The 17,511-nt window shown below is 49.8% G+C and overlaps 8 protein-coding genes across 8 annotated transcripts; 2 read left to right on the forward strand and 6 right to left on the reverse strand.

The window, feature by feature from the left end:
- Positions 1-320: 320 nt before the first annotated feature.
- COCMIDRAFT_81770 (uncharacterized protein) lies at positions 321-2,674 on the forward strand (the record flags this gene model as incomplete). The annotated part of the gene is made up of 4 exons (XM_007684913.1): positions 321-836; positions 907-1,543; positions 1,617-2,514; positions 2,596-2,674. The coding sequence occupies 4 exons, from the start codon at positions 321-323 to the stop codon at positions 2,672-2,674; spliced, it is 2,130 nt and encodes a 709-aa protein (XP_007683103.1).
- A 503-nt stretch (positions 2,675-3,177) lies between these two features.
- Positions 3,178-4,196, reverse strand: COCMIDRAFT_81758 (uncharacterized protein; the record flags this gene model as incomplete). The annotated part of the gene is made up of 3 exons (XM_007684914.1): positions 3,178-3,704; positions 3,778-4,096; positions 4,155-4,196. 3 exons carry the CDS (start codon positions 4,194-4,196, stop codon positions 3,178-3,180), a joined length of 888 nt encoding a protein of 295 aa, XP_007683104.1.
- Positions 4,197-4,588: 392 nt separating this feature from the next.
- COCMIDRAFT_22112 (uncharacterized protein) lies at positions 4,589-5,287 on the reverse strand (the record flags this gene model as incomplete). Its single annotated transcript, XM_007684814.1, has 3 exons — positions 4,589-4,719; positions 4,825-5,034; positions 5,134-5,287. 3 exons carry the CDS (start codon positions 5,285-5,287, stop codon positions 4,589-4,591), a joined length of 495 nt encoding a protein of 164 aa, XP_007683004.1.
- A 441-nt stretch (positions 5,288-5,728) lies between these two features.
- COCMIDRAFT_957 (uncharacterized protein) lies at positions 5,729-9,636 on the reverse strand (the record flags this gene model as incomplete). The annotated part of the gene is made up of 2 exons (XM_007684788.1): positions 5,729-7,752; positions 7,803-9,636. The coding sequence occupies 2 exons, from the start codon at positions 9,634-9,636 to the stop codon at positions 5,729-5,731; spliced, it is 3,858 nt and encodes a 1,285-aa protein (XP_007682978.1).
- Positions 9,637-9,949: 313 nt separating this feature from the next.
- COCMIDRAFT_82121 (uncharacterized protein) lies at positions 9,950-11,509 on the reverse strand (the record flags this gene model as incomplete). The annotated part of the gene is made up of 3 exons (XM_007684915.1): positions 9,950-11,023; positions 11,075-11,314; positions 11,369-11,509. 3 exons carry the CDS (start codon positions 11,507-11,509, stop codon positions 9,950-9,952), a joined length of 1,455 nt encoding a protein of 484 aa, XP_007683105.1.
- A 786-nt stretch (positions 11,510-12,295) lies between these two features.
- On the forward strand, positions 12,296-13,666 carry COCMIDRAFT_959 (uncharacterized protein; the record flags this gene model as incomplete). Its single annotated transcript, XM_007684789.1, has 2 exons — positions 12,296-12,811; positions 12,866-13,666. 2 exons carry the CDS (start codon positions 12,296-12,298, stop codon positions 13,664-13,666), a joined length of 1,317 nt encoding a protein of 438 aa, XP_007682979.1.
- Positions 13,667-13,815: 149 nt separating this feature from the next.
- Positions 13,816-14,931, reverse strand: COCMIDRAFT_22115 (uncharacterized protein; the record flags this gene model as incomplete). Its single annotated transcript, XM_007684815.1, has 1 exon — positions 13,816-14,931. One exon carries the CDS (start codon positions 14,929-14,931, stop codon positions 13,816-13,818), a length of 1,116 nt encoding a protein of 371 aa, XP_007683005.1.
- A 744-nt stretch (positions 14,932-15,675) lies between these two features.
- COCMIDRAFT_32333 (glycoside hydrolase family 16 protein) lies at positions 15,676-17,024 on the reverse strand (the record flags this gene model as incomplete). The annotated part of the gene is made up of 3 exons (XM_007684854.1): positions 15,676-16,068; positions 16,124-16,664; positions 16,717-17,024. The coding sequence occupies 3 exons, from the start codon at positions 17,022-17,024 to the stop codon at positions 15,676-15,678; spliced, it is 1,242 nt and encodes a 413-aa protein (XP_007683044.1).
- Between the last annotated feature and the right edge of the window lie 487 nt (positions 17,025-17,511).

A 17,511-nucleotide genomic window follows, 5' to 3' on the forward strand; every position in this document is an offset into this window, starting at 1 on the left:
CCGTTCATGTGAAAGGATCCCGTTCCCCAGCTTCCAGTTTTGTGGGGTAGCCGAGGCACCGGTTCACATGCCGCAAGCTGCATGTGCGACACCGACAACGACATCCTCTCCCGAGCACATCAACCTTGTGACCCTTGCTTTCCCCAACAAACCCCCGAGACGCAAGATTCTCCAGTCATCTGCGCAAAGGCGTGCTGTGTCCTCGACGTGCCATCCATACAACAGACCACCGTCGTAACCTCCCCGCCTCAAGCGCGTCCCTACAGCGTGCGCTCAGGCGACTAACCCTAAGCACCACCAATGCCTCCCTCACGATAGCCATGGCCGTCTTCTCGAAACCCATATCCTCCCACCGCCTCAACAGCGCCTCGGCCAAGGCCATCGTGGCCGACCTTACGCGGCTCTACCTGCAACACCGAACACGCATATCGCGCGCCGTCTACCTTACCTTGTTCGTAGCTCTAATAAACCGCATTCGGAATGCTATTGCCGAGCAGAAAGCTGCTGCTCTGCGTAGGGCCTCAAAAGGCGCAAGCAAGACGCCGGCAGGCGAGGGCGAAACTTCGGGGAGGAAGAAAGTTGAGCTGAATCGCGAGTTTTTTAAAAACCTGCTTCGGCTGTTACGGATATGTATACCTGGATGGAAGAGCAAAGAATTCCGGCTCGTCATCGGGCATAGTGTCTTCTTGGTGCTACGGACAATGATCAGCTTGTACGTTGCTGAGTTGGATGGACGACTGGTTAGTGCACTTGTGAGGGGAAAAGGGAGAGAGTTCTTGATGGGTTTGGTGTGGTGGATGGCTGTTGCTGTGCCGGCGACATTTACGAACAGCATGGTATGTGACACCTGCGCTCTTGGCCGGCGCCAAAATCAGGACATACGATGAGTGCTGACAAGGCAAACAGCTGTCATATCACCAGTGCAAACTTTCTCTGCAATACCGGACTCGACTCACGAACTACATCCATTCCAAGTACCTCTCGCAAATGACGTTTTACACGCTAAGCGCCCTCGACGACCGCATCGCAAACGCCGACCAGCTGATTACCGTCGATGTAGCCAAATTCTCCAACTCCCTCGCAGAACTGTATTCAAATCTTGCGAAACCCGTTCTTGACATCATTATCTACAACTACTCGCTTTCACGAAGCGTCGGCGGCGAAGGTCTATTTTTCATGTCACTTTTGGTGCAGATATCGGCAAACGTCATGAGGGCACTGACTCCGCCGTTTGGCAAGTACGTGGCAGACGAGGCGAGACTAGAGGGAGAATTTAGATTCCAGCATTCTAGACTGATTGATTGGAGTGAGGAAGTGGCGCTCTACGGAGGGCATGAGGCGGAGAAGGACACGCTCGACAAGGGCTATTTTACGCTGATCAAGCATGTAAACCGGATACTGAGACGGCGGTTCTACCATGGAATAATGGAGGACTTTGTCATCAAATATTTCTGGGGCGCTCTGGGCTTGATGCTGTGCAGTGTGCCGGTATTTTTCAAGGTACCTGGAACTGGTGGAATGAGTATGGGCGATCGCACAGAAAGTACGTATATTATTGTCACATGTTTGTCGCGGAACATGTTGGAGATTTGGCTTGCTAACGAGTGCGATGACAGATTTCGTAACCAATCGCCGCATGCTTCTCATGTCCAGCGACGCATTCGGCCGTGTCATGTTCTCGTACAAGGAGATCACCGAACTCGCAGGCTACACCTCGCGCGTCTCTACTCTCTTAGACGTCATCGACGACATCCAGGCCGGTCATTTCGAAAAGAAGCTCGTTTCCTCCGCCGACACCGAAGAAAACGCTGCCGTTCTTCGAGGCCGCGGTACTGTAACTGAAGGCGAAGACATTGAATTCGTTGATGTCCCCATCGTCTCTCCCAATGGCGACGTTCTCGTACGTGCACTGTCCTTCCACGTAAGGCCCGGCGACCATCTCCTCATTGTCGGCCCAAATGGCTGCGGCAAGAGCAGTCTTTTCCGCATCCTTGGCGGCCTATGGCCTGTCTACGGCGGCAAGGTGCGCAAACCACCATTCGAAGATATTTTCTACATCCCCCAGCGACCATATCTCTCTCGCGGTACCCTCCGACAGCAAATCATCTACCCAGACTCTCTCCACGATATGCACTCCAAGTCCATCACCGACAACCACCTCCTCTCCGTACTCGCCACGCTCAACCTCGAGTCGCTAGTCGACCGCCCCGGCGGCTTCGACGCCGAAGCTCAGTGGGAAGACGTACTTTCCGGTGGCTTGCAGCAGCGCGTCGCCATGGCCAGACTGTTCTACCACAAGCCGCGGTACGCGATTCTCGACGAGTGCACGAGCAGTGTGACGCTCGAGGTGGAGAGAATCATGTATGAAGAAGCCAAGAAACTAGGCATTACCCTCATGACTGTGTCGCACAGGCGCAGTTTGTGGAAGTACCATTGTAGGATTTTGCAGTTTGATGGCCAAGGAGGGTTTTACTTTGGAGGGTTGGACGCCGAGAGGAGGGCTGTGCTTGAGGAGTAAGTTTTCCTACTTTCCCCCATGTTTTTAGGGATTTTTTTATTTGAGTGTTTGTGAGATGAGTCCTAACGTGTGCATAGTGAGAAAGAAGATATCGATCTACAGCTCAGAGCGGTCCCGGATATCGAGCAGAGGATTAGGGAGCTCGAGGCTTCATGAAGAGGGAGGAGAGGACTTGCTTTTTGGCTGGAGAAGTAAGAGAGCTTGTTGTACGATGATTAGGTACTGTCGTAGTTGTTACGCATGCATGTATATGAATAGAGGAGACTTTTCTGTGCTCTTCTTTGTTCTTGTTTTTCATTACTGAACGAGTTGTCAGCCTTGATACCTTTCAGGTGGTGATGACCATATCAATCAATTTCCGGATCTGGACACATGCAGCATCGGCAAGATATCAAGTATGCAATGATAGGCTTCTACGTGTATATCTTTCCAATCCCTCTTCTGGGCTGCGTGTGTAAAAAGCTCCAGGACTTCAACGAACTTTGCACTCACTATTTTTCTCCCGGATCGAAATGACTTTGAGAAAGCTTCTCAAGATATCATCATCATCACCATGATTCGCCCAAATTCGCTCAACCATACACAAGAAAAAGCATCAGCAATGACCAAACCCCTTGCACAAATAATTTATTATGTTCCTTTCGTTATTGGCTAGACCTTCAACCCTTCACCTCCCCAACCCAATCAATCTCCCTCTCCTCCTGCCAAAACCCGCCCGTTTTCCCCTTGATATCCCCCAACGCTAGTAACACCGGCGTCTGCGCCCCCTTATCCGGCGTCTTCGTCCCATTCCCCTTTGTCATGTCCGTATTCACATATCCCGGGCAACACGCATTAACCAGCACGCCCTCCCGCCCACTCTCCTTCACCTCCTTCGGTAGTATTTTCGTCGCGCCAATCAATCCCGCTTTACTGACTGCGTATCCCGCCGTCGGGAACCCTTGCTCTTTCTCCTTACCGGCTTCGACGGCGGCGACGAAATCTTGCATGATGGCGGTGATGTCGGCTTCGGTTTTTGCGGTGAGGAAGCGGTTCCGGACGGGTTCAGAGTACTTGTTTAGTTTGCCGGCCATGGAAGCGACGTTGATGAGGCGACCGGTGGGTTTGAGGAGGGGGAGGAAGGTGTGGCTTGCTTCGAGGGTTTTGTAGTAGTTGCAGTTTAGCGTTTTTTTCACAAGTTCGGCGTCTGAGCGAGTGGGGGTTAGCAGATGTTATGGATAAAGATTGAGTTGGGGGGTGAGGGGGGGGGGTAGGCATACTGTAGCCGTCAAGGGCGATGCCGGCGTTGTTGATGACAAAGTCGATGCCGTCGCTGTGGGCCTGCTTTAGGTGATCTGCGAGGGTCTTGATACTGTCGCTGCTGGTGATGTCCAATAGGTGGAACTTGATTTCTGAGAGCCCGCCATCGGCTTTGAGTGCTTTTGCTTGCTTAAGTTGTGCATCTTGCTCGAGATTCTTCACAGCTGCTTCTCCTCTGCCTTGGTCGCGTGCAGCCAGGTAGATCAAGAAGGGCCCATCATTAAGCGGGGACTTGGGATACTGGAGTGCAAGTTGGTGCACAATTGCTAGGCCAATGCCCTGATAGAGTCAGTACATGTTGTTCAAGGATTCAAGATTGAAAAAAGAAATCAGGCACCTTGTTTGCACCGGTAACGACTCCGACCCTGCTGTAAGACATTTTTAGTGCTGTGATTCTGTCACTAGAGAATTGGAAAACGAGAGAAAGAAGAATGCCACGCGTATGTCAAAAGAGATCTCCCCCCGCTCCGAGCACTGTATTAATCATCGCTAGAACTACCAACGCTGTTCGGAGTTAACAAGATGGATACGTCACTAATCATGATGTGGAGACTATGCCCCAATCGCCCCGCGCACTATCCCTTTCAGCGTTAACTTGACTGTCTCATAACCCAGAAGTTCAATATCTCCTGACGGCTTTGATTCTGGAGCCATAAACCCAACGTTGCATATGTACAAATCGATCGACGTGGGCTGAACATCCAGACCCGACCCCCCTCTTTTGATTCGCTTGCCAGCAAAACCAACACTATGAACAGACCGCAAACCCATCTAGCACAAACACGGCAGATGAATAGTCTGATAGTTACTGCACGTTTTCCCACTCGGTGCATCGCTCCCCGTCTGCAAAAACAAATCGTAGTACCCAGCATCCGCGGAATTGCAGACCAGGAAATTCAGTTCTGCACAGATCAACCCAAATTAGCCACACACTCTTGACATCCAAAAAAAAACACCCCTTCAAACAGCCTTGCCATCTAGGAGGGGAGGAACGGGAATTAACTCACGTCGCCCATAGCTACTCCCCTGCGTCGTAATAATCGTATCACCCTCGAGCCCCCACGCCGTCGTGTCACCCTTCGCACCCCAAACCAGCGGCTTGTAACTCGTCGATGCAGTAGCGATGTTCAGGAACTGATTTGTTTTCTTGGATTGGATCGTTCCCCCGATAGTAAATTCTTCAGCTGCGGATTCGGGTCCGAGAACTGGTTTCGACGCTGAAATTGACGTTGGTAAATTCCCGTTTTCAATGGATGTGAGGTTGGGCGTGTGTGGTAGGTGCGAAGATGTTTAGGAGCAGAGTAGAATGTACATACAGTTCTTTGGGCTGGCTTGCAGGTAAAGATGGTAAATCGGATCGCGCACGCCGCGGATCTTGCCTACCGTCGCTGCTGCTCTGACGACGTCCTCAACAGGTGCAGCGGCAGCGCTTTGTGCGAGGAGCAAGAGTGGTGCGAAAAACGTCAACATGGTGATATGCGGTGACGAGGGCTCAAGTGCAGATAATCCATGACGGTAGAATCCACGACTCTAATACTCTGTTCCTGAGCCTGTGATCAATTTTGGCTTTTGTCGCCTCGCGGAGGGTAATATCGCGGATAGATTGCAGTCGCGTCACGCGTGGATGCATTGACTAGTAGATATTAAATACCCTTGTCGTGAAACTACCGCAAACACCGGGACAGGGAGTGGACGGCACGAGAAAACAGGTCTAATAATTAAACCATGATATTTACATACTTGTGTCATGGTAGGAACTCCACATTATGTTCAAATATCGGGAAAACGGGTACAGCCTAGATGGGACCGGATGTCGTGCAGATGGTAGTAGTATCCAAATGCGTCCTGGTGGAGAACACAAATGACAAGTAATCTCTACCGTACGAGCCTGGTCAGAAATCAAGATTTCCCTCATCCACTACCGAATATACTAGACCCCAATCCCGATACAACTTTGTACACTTGAGAGATAACAGTCTCAGGCGACTCTCGCTCTGGTGTCATGCCAGTCTCCACGGACACCATCTCCTCAGCACCGTTCGCACCACCCTTTGAAGTTTTTGCTTTCTTCGAGGGCTTCTCGACCGATTTCGATCCGGTACCACCAAATCGATGATACTTGTGTCGGTTCGGTCGCCCAAATACCTTCTGGGGAGTTTGCAGCAAAGCAAAGCTAGACAACCCCTCACCTTCATCCTCCCCAACTGGCAGTATCTGCGCGTTTTGGATAATCTCCACGATATCAGCATCATCTTCTAACTCTTTTGCTTCCTGATGATCTGCTCGTGTCATCGTCTTCGCGCGGTTAAAGATGGCATGCTCGATCGTGTTCTCAAGCACTAACGTCTCAACGAGAACCTCTTTCGTCTGCCCTATGCGATGTGCTCGCTTGATTGCTTGAGCTTCTATATTGGGTCTGTGGATCGGATTCGAAATGAGTACGATACTCGCCGCATTCAGGTTTAACCCAAGAGCACCGCAGGCAACATCGATCATTAGGACGCGAATGTCCGGATCTTCGGCGAATAGCCGCACATACTCAGACCGCAGTGTGTTTTCCAGATTCCTAGCGTAGATCCGGTGATTGACATACATGAGCTCAAGGCATTGTGCTATGTACCATGCTGCGTCATCGCCATCGTAGAAAATGATGATCTTTTCAGTAGCTTGATGTTGCATTACCTTGTCTAGCAAATAGCTGAGTTTAGCGGATGTCGTGCCCACTATTTGAGTATCATGTAGGGGCGAGCTTGTAGGCAGGTTTGCCGCTTCGTCCGCCAAAGTGAGCTTGCGCTTCTTGGAGCGAAGTGAAGATGTAACAACTGCCAACCCTGCTGCAGTATCATTGGTACTGTTTTCTGATTGTCTCTGGGAAAAAGACGGGCCAGTCGTTACGAGAGTCCGCCGACTTGATGGTGATTGGTGACCATCAATTAATGATAATGGTACCCCGGCTTTGTTCGAGGGCGAGCCGGCCATTGACTTTTTGTCGCTATCTTGAGCCCTGCCTTCCGCTTCTGCCAATGCTGCGACCTTAGCTTTGGCTTCGCATCCAACAGCTTCAAGCCCGGCAGCAGGGTCATGTGACAGTATGTTGCCATCAACATGGAGCTGTCCTTCGATCAGTTGCGTAATGCCAATCATTGTAGGTTCTGCTGCGTCACCGAGTGCAAAAGTACTCCGTGATTCTCTGGGCCAATCTTTGACAGCCATTCCCACCTCGTGCGCGTTGCTTAGCGCTTTCCAACCCTCCGAGGTCGTCAACCTGGATATGACCTGACAGCTCTCTAGTAGGGCCTGTGAATCTTCAATGGAGCAATTTATGCCCTCTTTGGCTAGGTACTTGCTGCTAGTTTCAAGTGTGGCGACAACGTCGAGCAAACTAAACCCAGTCCATGTGAAGTTCGATTGACGTAAATTTCTTATCAGGGCATGACGCTCCTTGACGCTATTCTTGTGGAAAAGGTAATCAACGTCTGTCCTTTCGCTCGTGATGGCATTCGCGCGAAGTACTTGAACAAAGAGATTTGCTGTCATTTTGTCATACCAGCACGGCTTGAGAAACACAGCGCGATGCCGCATGGGAGGCAGAATAATGTCTTTTTCGACATCTTCTGGCCGTGTCTTCACGAGCAAGCCTTCCAGTGTCCGTAAAAAGCCCGATGAAAATCCAGAGTAGGTCTTTCGATATTGGTGCTCATGGCGATAGATATGTTCTTCCCAGTCAAGTTTGCCTTCGGAACTGTCGCACCAAGGACGGGCCATGAGAAAATTTGAGGCCAGAACTCCTAACGCTTTAGCAGCCTTGAGGTTATCAGGATCAAGATTGAACGACTTCCTTTGCTCAATAGCAAGCTCCCGCTGCAATGCAGTGTCGCCTTCGGTTTCCATGGTAGCCATATCGACCTCTACGCCGACCAAGTTCTTTGCAGGCGCTGGAGGTGAAGATCAGTAAGCGCAATCGGGTTTCTTTCTAGTTACTTACTGCCAGATACAACCCAGCGCCTCTCTGCCTCGATTTGTTTTGCGACTAATACCGCGTTTGATAAAGAACTAGAAAACGAGTGACCCTCATCGATGATGATCCTCAACCAGTGAATCTTCTTCAGTGGTGATTCATAGAATTTGTCATAGTCGACACAATTACAGTCAGGAACCCTACTGGCCCCGATGTATGAACATTTACAAACCCGGGTTACTCCGCGGACTGCTCGTCGCCCTTGATCGTCCTGTCCGTCTTGGATCTCTTGTTCGAATCGATTACGCGTAAAAAGAATTACGTCGAACTTCATCAGTTCGGTGGGGACTGGCAACTCGCTCCGAAACTGCATGTTGTCGTCATCGTACAAATTACTCTGTACCTTGCTCCCACGCTTTGTCACAGTGTCTAGGACTAGTACTTTAAGACCACCTTGTAGCACATGTTTTTTGATCTCCGACTGCCACTGGTGCAAAAGATTTCTCGGTACGACAACGATGGTAGCAGATGAGATTATCAGCTGACGGGGTGGAGGGAGCCTAGCGCTTCTGTTTATCCTAGAAAGCTCAGCCGGAATTTCATAAAACGGGATGTTTCGGTCAAGCGCATTTCGATATTTCGTCATGTCTCCGGCGCCATTCATCTCAGACTGCTCCAAAAAGCCCCGTGCAGGTACAGAATAGCGCCCAAGAATAGACGCTGCCATATCTGATAGCTTTCCTACGCGGTGGCGAACGGGAGGAGGCGGTCGGTAGGCTGCAGGTATCTTGGGTAGATGGTATTTACTAGCCAGAATTACAGCTAGACAGATGACGGTCTTTCCTAAGCCCATAGTCTCTGCCAAAATCCCTCCTCGAGTAATTTCGTAATATCGAGGCTCTTGCAAAAAAGACCCGTCACGGCTCCCAAAGTAGAATTTTTTGCCATCGGGAGACGAACGTACTTCCAGCCTCGGATCAAGCTGTAATTGAGGTGCTGCCTCCCTCTGCAACATCGCACTTGCAGAACGAGCTTGGTAGGCGTACAATCTGGTTCGTAGCCCTGGGAGTGCTTGTTCGCCATATTCATCCCATCCTGAGACAGTTGCGGACTCCAGTAGATCGTTTACAGCAGCTCTTGTATACCGATCCCGAATTTCTCCTTGAACTGGCGCTGGAGATGGTAACTTGTTGAACAGGTAATATAATGAAGAAAGCTCTGCACCGGCCCAGGGATCGAAGTAGTGTATTTCATTTTCGTTGGGGTCACCGTACCAAGCCTTTGTTGATATGTCAATGGATTTGAGGAGGTGCCGTAAGGCAGCCTTCAATTTCTTGCTGTTACGATCAACGGAACGACGACCCCAATCTTCTGGCATCAAATATACCCTTACTGAACTCTGGAAAGGAGCAGTGCCAGGCGCAAAATTGCGCAGAAAGAGCCGTATCCAGTGTGCCTCAAGCAGCCTGGAAGTTTCGTTGCCAATGATTGCTTTCACCTCTTCTGGAAGCCCATGATACAGCAACTCCATCCACTCAATATGCGCTTGTGATTTATGAGATGGAAGAATCGAATCTCGAAAGTGAAGGCAGCCAAGAGCGATATAGCGATCGACATCCTGCTGCTTTGTAGCCAGACTTTGAGTAAGGTCATCTTCTGATGAGGCTAAGGTGATTGACATTTGCTCGGCTACAGTCGACAGTGGAGTTTTAGACCGTGATATAGCAGGTGCAGAATAGTCCTTGGTATTTACTTGTTCGCTACTTGTGGTGCCTGACGCCGCTTGTGGTGATTCGTTGGTATGTGGAATACTAGTTCCATCCCAGGAGACAAGCCTGGGAACCACAACCGGTCCATTCATTTTGAACATGAATTATTAGTCAATCCAGAGGACGGAAAGCATTGAGCCTCAGAATGAGAAGATGAACTTCAAAACAGATTTTGTTGGTCGACATGACTAGTGAGAGAGTTAAGGCAACCGCGAGGTGCACGGTGTCGGCGTTTCGCGCTAACGCTTTTGGTTAGTGTGATTAGCTGAGCGTGTATCAGTAGGAACAGGTCTAAATTCTATGAGCAAAAGCTACAGACTGTAGCTCGATAAAGTACTTTTCAGAGCTCTGCGGACTGCAGAATACAAGCCCAAAACGCCTATACGCCATGCTAATCCTCATGATCTACCGCATCTCCTGCTGCCCTGTAGTAGGCTTCACATTGTCACCTTCAACCCACACGCTTTCCATTGCCTTCTCTAGAATTTGCATCCCTTCCTCGATCTGGGATTCGGTAATAACAAGTGGGGGAACAAACCTCAAGGTATTTGTACCGCAAGTGATGATTAGAAGACCTCGTTCGCGGGCAGCTGTGACAATGGGCGTAGGATCTGTGTCCAGCTGAAGGCCGAGGATTAATCCCTTACCCCTAACTTCCTTGATCTGACCCGGGAAGCGGGTTCGCAGAGCATCAAAGTGCTTACGGAATGCTTGCTCTTTGGCGGGTATCGACTCGAGAATCTCTGGAGAAGAAAGACGTGATAGAATATAGGAAGCGACACGTGATCCGAGAGGGTTGCCTCCGAATGTCGTGCCGTGATCACCAGTCTTGATATGGTCACACACATAGTCATTGACAATAGTGGCACCAATCGGGAAACCGTTGCCCAATGCCTTGGCAGTGGTCACAATATCAGGGTGGCACTCCTTGGGATAGCCACCGTGGGCCCAGAAGGTGCCTGTTCGCCCGAGACCGCACTGGATCTCGTCAAATATAAGGACGGCACCAACCTCCGTGCAGCGCTTTCGTAGTGCAACAAGGAACTCAGGTGTCGCTACGTTTACTCCTCCTTCTCCCTGGATAGGTTCAACAATGACGCCGCATGTTGCATCTGTGACCAACTCATTGACGGCATCGACATCGTTGAACGTTCCGTACCTGAAGCCGGGAATCATAGGCGAGAATGGAGTTTGATATTTTGGATTGGGTGTTGCGCTCAAACTTCCCATGGTACGGCCGTGAAACGAGTTGTGGAACGAAACAAATTCATGCTTGTCTTTGTTTGGAGAAATAGACTTGCCCACCTTGCGCGCGAACTTAATGGCAGCCTCGTTTGCCTCGGAACCGCTGTTGCAAATGAATGTACGGGTTGCGCTAGCAAATCCTCCGGTCGCATGCGTGAGTTGGATGAGCTGTTTCGAGAGAAGACCTGTGTGTGGGTTGTGATAAAGATTCGAAGTATGAATCAGTTGTTTAGCCTACATCAAAGTCAGTCGATTTGAAGCATTTGTTAGGGTCGCATATTTTACCTGCTCTCCAATGACTTGCGCTACACCAGCATCGCAGTGCCCCAAAGCATTGACAGCGATACCAGAGGTAAAGTCAAGATACCTTCTGTTTTCAATGTCCCACATGTAGCATCCTTCTCCCTTTTCGAACATTGGTGGCGGGCGAACATAAGTTGGGACCATGTACGGCAGTTGCTGGTTGACTAGACCTGCAGTCTTCGAAGTGGCAGGCGGATCGGGCGTTGGCAACGACGCATCGCGCTAGGAAGTGTAAGTCATAGAAGATGTCATATTCCGAATTGATGGCGGGCTTACAGCTATCGAGTCTAAAACATCTTGTGGCAGACTTGAACCTTTCAGCCCAGTCGCTGTTGAAGCAAATCGCGCAGACGTGCCATTGATGCGCGGCGCACGCAATGCAGAATAAACCCTCCTGGAAGCAATTCGTGCGAACATTGCGAGTAACAAACACTATGAGAACCAAGAAGAGGAAAGGTAATACGAAACAATTAGCATAGGAGTGCTTGTTGAAGCATGACTGTTCAGGCGTGATGCAACGCCCAAAATTTTGGGCTGCATATGGGATGCGGGCCGAGGTCGGAGTTGTCAGCTTACGGAGGGCGCATAGCACGCGGGATATAGGCATAATTTCCCCAAAATCTTGCATCGAAGTATCACCAACGCGAATGACTGTTCGCGCTCAAGTCTCGTTGGTGTAGTTGGTTATCACGTGGGTCTCATATCCTCCATGCTATGACTACTCTAAGAGTAGAAATCCCAAGGCCGCCAGTTCGAGTCTGGCACGGGACAACTTCATTTCTTTTTTGCTGCCATGATAGTACACATGCATGCGTGCATACATACATACATACGCCTTTGCTTTTTTGGACCATTTGGACGCGCCTGTTTCCCTTTCGTACCATGGAATGCCTGTAGGTCGTCTTTTATAGTCATCTTAAGTGCAACACGTGTAATCTGATATTTAACGCTCTGTTTTTTTTCTGCGACATATGAAATCTCTCGTAGTCGCGTCGTGGAGCCTTGACACTATGAACCATATGTTGTCGTGAGTGTTTCGCGATTGCCAGGGGTTCAAGCTCAAGATGACGTGGTCCATTGATGTCATTAACTAGCCAACATCTACTATCTAATCTCATAACGCGCATTTACTGCTCAAGAGACCCATTTCGTATTCCGTCGCATCGACATTCTACATTTTCATCTCATATATCATCGGCCGACATGCCTCCAGCTAAGAAACAGAAGAACTCGCGCAATTCTGGCGTCTCCACGCAAGATGCCCACAGCGACAGCTCAGACTCCGCCTTTGAATCTGTGCGCTCGCGCAAAAACAATAAGCGCAAGAGCACGAAAAGTGCGAGCGACAAAAGCCAGAAAGCGAGCAAGTCTGGGAACCCTGAACCTTCACCATACGACTATGTTTGCATCCACCGCCCTTACTTTGACATCAAGGGTGAGAATTGGCTCACATGGTCAACCAATCCGTCAGCCCACATTAAAGAAGAAGAACTCTTTGAGAAAGTGTACATACCCAACGCCGAACGGGAAAAGAAAGAGAAGATCGCTGGATATCCACCTGAGAAACATCCAGAACACAAGTGGGTGATTATGTGGGAGGCATGGCACAGGCAAGACCTGGGGGGCCTAAAAGCAAAGTACTGTAATCCCGACAATTTCGGCATGTACATTTACAACGACTGGACAAACTGGGGTATGCTTGAAATTGCAGAGAACATGGTATGTATTGTTATTTTGAACGTACAAATTGGTCGTAGGCTAATAAGTCTAAAGATGATAGAGTTCAACAAGGCCTATATGTCAAAGGCCCCCACACGCCTCGAAGACATGTGGGTCGTCATTAGTGCCATGGGGTTATGGCTCAATGAAAATGACCATATCAGCGAGCTCATCAGTGGTGAAGGCGACGATGTACTGATGATCATTGGCCTTATTGGCCGTGCATTACTCACAACTCTGGCGGCTGTAGAGAAGGCAGGTGAACTTAAACCAGACTCTCGTTTTTTCGACTTGACACTCGTCATCGCTTATTACTTGGAAATATCATACGATCTCCCTGCCTACGGTGTTGAGGGTGACTGCGTAGCCTGGCGCAAGCACGCCGTAAACTACTTTGAGAAGGGCCATCTGGATCCGGCCAAGGGCCTCTCCACAACAAAATCACATATTGAGAAATTGAAGAAGGTGAACAACTACAACGAAGACCACGATGCGCCAAATTCTGTAGCCGATCTTCCTGACATATGTGGTGACATTCCCATGTTGAAATTACTTCGGGAAGAAGACGACGAAAAGGAAAATGAAAGTCCAGAAACTTGGGACAAGAAATCTGGATCGCCGAATGGCAAGAACAGTAAAGGTAAAAATGCGAAGAAAGAGGATGATGTATGGAATTGGGTCAAGATTTTCAAAGCATATAAGAAGGAACGAGGCCCAGTGATGGGTGGGGAGAAATATGATATCACCAAGATGACTCGAGCTGAACGAGCGGAGTCGGCATTTGATCAGAGAGATCCCCTCGTAGATTTCCCGGTTAAAGATCTGAAAAAGAATCTTGTGGATTTCGGGCCATAGTGCGAGTCATTTATAGGACCTTGTGATCAGCATGGGAGGGAACGGCGTTGGCCCAATCCTGTTTCATTTGAACGTTCATATGTTGTATTATAGTTCCAATTGTTTCATAGCAAAATTTGTGTTGTATATTACAGTTCCAACTACCGACTCTACTGCACACATCCTCGAGTGTCCACCGGCCAAATCTCTTCAATCACTCCCTTCCGGTGCGCATAATACACATCGTGCAGATTGACCGTAGGATCAATATGGCTCGGAATAATCTCCACCCTATCCCCTATCCTCAATTCACTCGCCTTTCCCTCTTCCCACTTGAGACTCCCATGCTCGTCGCCCAACACCCCATACTCGTAACCCTGAGTCTTACACTCCGCCAGCCCCGAGTCCGTCGTCAAACTCTTCAGTCCGGCATCGATCGTAATAACATTCGGACCCTGCTTGCTCAGCACCGTCGACAGTATCGTCAAACTCTGCTTGAAATGCTGCCCACCCACCGCATTCCTGTAATCCGTATCCATGAAAAGAAACGACCCAGGCTGCACCTCCGTGACCCCAGGCACCCTCGCACAAAACTCCGCCGTCCCCGTTCCACCAGTAGTGACAACATCAATCTTATGCCCCTCCCCCCTCAGCGCCTCCGCCGTCTCAACCAGCACCTTCATACTCTCCAAACACGCCTCTTTCCTCGCCTCCAGCCCATGCACATGCTGTAAATGGCCCTCATACCCCTGCACCCCAATCAACTCAAGATGTCTACTCTGCGCCACAAACGCCGCAAGTTCCTTCGCCGGCACCCCCGGCTGCACGCCCGTCCGATGAAGCCCAACATCCAAATCCACCAGCGTCTTGACTTGCTTCCCCCTAAATCCGCGTTCCGCAAGCGCATCATCGATAGCAGCAGCGCCCTGCACGCTATCCACCACAATCCTCACTTCAGGATACTTTTCTAGCAACTCGACTAGCCGCGCGACTTTTGCGGCCCCGACGACTTCGCATGTAATGAGCAGGTCCGAGAAGCCTTTTGAGCACATTACTTCGGCTTCGGAGAGTTTGGCCACGCACCCGCCTTTTGCGCCGGCGGCGACCATTTTTTGGGCCACGATGCTAGATTTGCTGGTTTTGAGGTGCGGGCGGATGGAGACGCCGGTGGGGAGGAGTTGGGACATTAGGGTTTGGAGGTTGGATTCCATGATGTCGAGGTCGACGATCATGGAGGGGGTGTCTAGGGAGGCGATGGGATCGCCGATTTTAGGAGCATAGGGCATGGTTGCTGGTGATGTGGTTGTTAGGTATATGTTGGTCCGGTTTGTGGTCAGACTGTGGTGATGTGGTGTAAATGAGGGGAAGTTGTTTTGTGACAATTAATATTTCTTCCGGGTTCTTGCAATCAGTATGTAACTTTAAGGATATATGAATTTTGATAATAACTCGGAATACTTCGGAATTGAAGACTGCATTCAAAGAGAGTCAGAGCGAACATCGGACTTGGAGGTGGTGCTGACGATAAGGCATCTCCGAGGTGGAGAGGTTGCTGTTGTTGTAGCCCAAACGGGTAAGCCGGGCGTCAGAGTCACCTTCCGAACGCGATAGTAGAATTATAGATCTTCAGGGTTCTGCTGCTGACTCGCTGTGTTCCTGAAAATCCCTTTAGGTTACACTTGAATGGTTGCGTGTAAATGTAACTGTTTGGAGGCTGGGTCTTCGCATTGAAAGTTGCTAGTGCATGTGGTCTATGAGCACATTGCATGCAGCACACTGCATAGAACAAATCAAGTGGACATCAGAGGGGTATCAAACTCCGTTTTCTTCAGAAAGACACTAGATTGAGTTGGGCGAGGAGAGATGAACATCTATATTAGCAATGTGTATCATGAGCACGTATTAGTCGGCGAATCTATAGCCTAGATGCAGTGACGCCAAAACACAATAAGCGCAAGTAAGCCACCGATTCCCGAGTCGCGATGAAGAAAGTGAGTCAACGAATCCCTTATAGTTGACTAGTCCACGACTTAAACCTTGCAGCCATTATGTCCCTTCTGCTGCCACATCTTCACGCTTTTGACCTTCATTTGCCCACCGTCCTTCCACGTAGGCAGCCATTGGTTTCTCGCCTCCCAGAAATCGAGTTTAGCACGGGCGCTCCTGTCGATCCATGGCTTACCGCTCTTACTATCTTCGAACCAGCCGTTTGTTGATCCGACACCTAGGTTGATGACGAGGTAGAAGTTTTGATCAAAGGGCGAGGTGTTGCTATTGGTGTGCGCCCACGGGTTGTCAAGACGGGTACCGTTAGCGTCGGCTAGAGGAAAGCCACCGTACTTCCAGAACGGCTCGTCGAAATGCGTATACATGACTTGAAGAAGGCGTGTGTTGATGTACGTAAATATGTACTTCTCAGACCACTAGGTTTCGGGTTAGCATCACTATGCTAAAATTTGGGTGAATGGTGAAACGAGCCTCGACACCAAATGTGTTGTATCCAGCCGCATATGTGGTGTGCAGTGCCTTTCGCTTGACATTGTTACGCCACCAACCATTGTGGTTGGAGTCGGGACCGAACTGCAGCGTACTGGAGACAATGTTGTTTCCACCCTGCTCATAACCAGGTGCATTACCACGCGACTCTATGATATCGATTTCACCAGAGCGGGGCCAAGGACCATACACGCTGTCCTTGGGCAACATAGAGATTGAGGGCCACAGCCAGTCTCCAGCGGGTAGCTTGGCAATGACCTCGACGCGTCCATATTTGATCGAAGCGCCAAGCTTGGTGTTGATGCGACCGGATTTGACAGGGTTGACAATAGTACCATTTGTTGTGTTGGTAGATGCAAGGCAGTCTGTCCAGGCAAGACCAGTACAGCCGTGACCACGGAGATCAATGATATGATCCTGCATAATGAACTCCTCATTCTGGACGGTAGGCTTTATGACGAGCTCGCCATTGTCGATGAATACATTCTCGTTTGTGCCTGTGGTCATCTCGAATTGCCCGTTACTGCATATCAAGTCAGTCCCAAGCTGCTGCACATCCAAGTGCTGTCACCTACCCAAAGCCACCAAGCTCGACCTCCTTTGTCCAGAGACTTTCATTCCAAGAGGTGAAGTTGTCGTTGAGTATTTCACAGTAGCCGTGCTGTGCAACGGACCTCAATCCATCCCAGATGAGTATTCCTGTCACGGCCAAGCCAAGAACCAGACCAAGTACGGGAAAGATAGTAACCCATATCTGTCGGGGATGCTTCTTGTCAAGCCACGGCTGCTGAACGTCTTCAGGCTTAACGCGCCGTGATCGAAAGAATTCGCCCCTATATGCGTTCTGGTAGCCTGACACGGCTGGCGAAGGGGTAGTGTCCATTGTGTACTGTGAAAAACAAAAATGCAAAAAATGGAGAGCGAGTGTGTGGGAGATGCCGTGTGGGTGTAGGATAGATCCTTTTTATGGGCATGTTCATCGTCTGATTACCAGTAGATGACGGTTAAAGCGAAGTGAGAGTGCTGGAAGTCAACCTTTGAATCTCTCGTCTGCTGAATGGGTCGCTGTGGATCTATCCGAGCTGTCTTTCCAGTCTGTTGTGGCAATAAAAAGGTCGCCAGTCGGTTCAATGATATTTAGTAATTTAGTTCGCGTTGGTAAAGACTCTCACGACTACTGCACCGTCACGCTGTGGTCATGCACTCAACATGTGCTGGTCTCTCTGTTCTCACTGGCTATCTTAGACGTTCTGTTGGTATACATCAGCCTGCGCTCTAACGATGCTAGATCCATTGGGATTGCACCATGGATCTGAGTGGGCCAGTATGACAGATATCGTCCTTGTTAACCCGCTGGATGTACCAAATTA

This window comes from Bipolaris oryzae, assembly GCF_000523455.1.
Source record: "Bipolaris oryzae ATCC 44560 unplaced genomic scaffold scaffold_5, whole genome shotgun sequence".
Classification (NCBI taxonomy): Eukaryota; Fungi; Ascomycota; class Dothideomycetes; order Pleosporales; family Pleosporaceae; genus Bipolaris; species Bipolaris oryzae.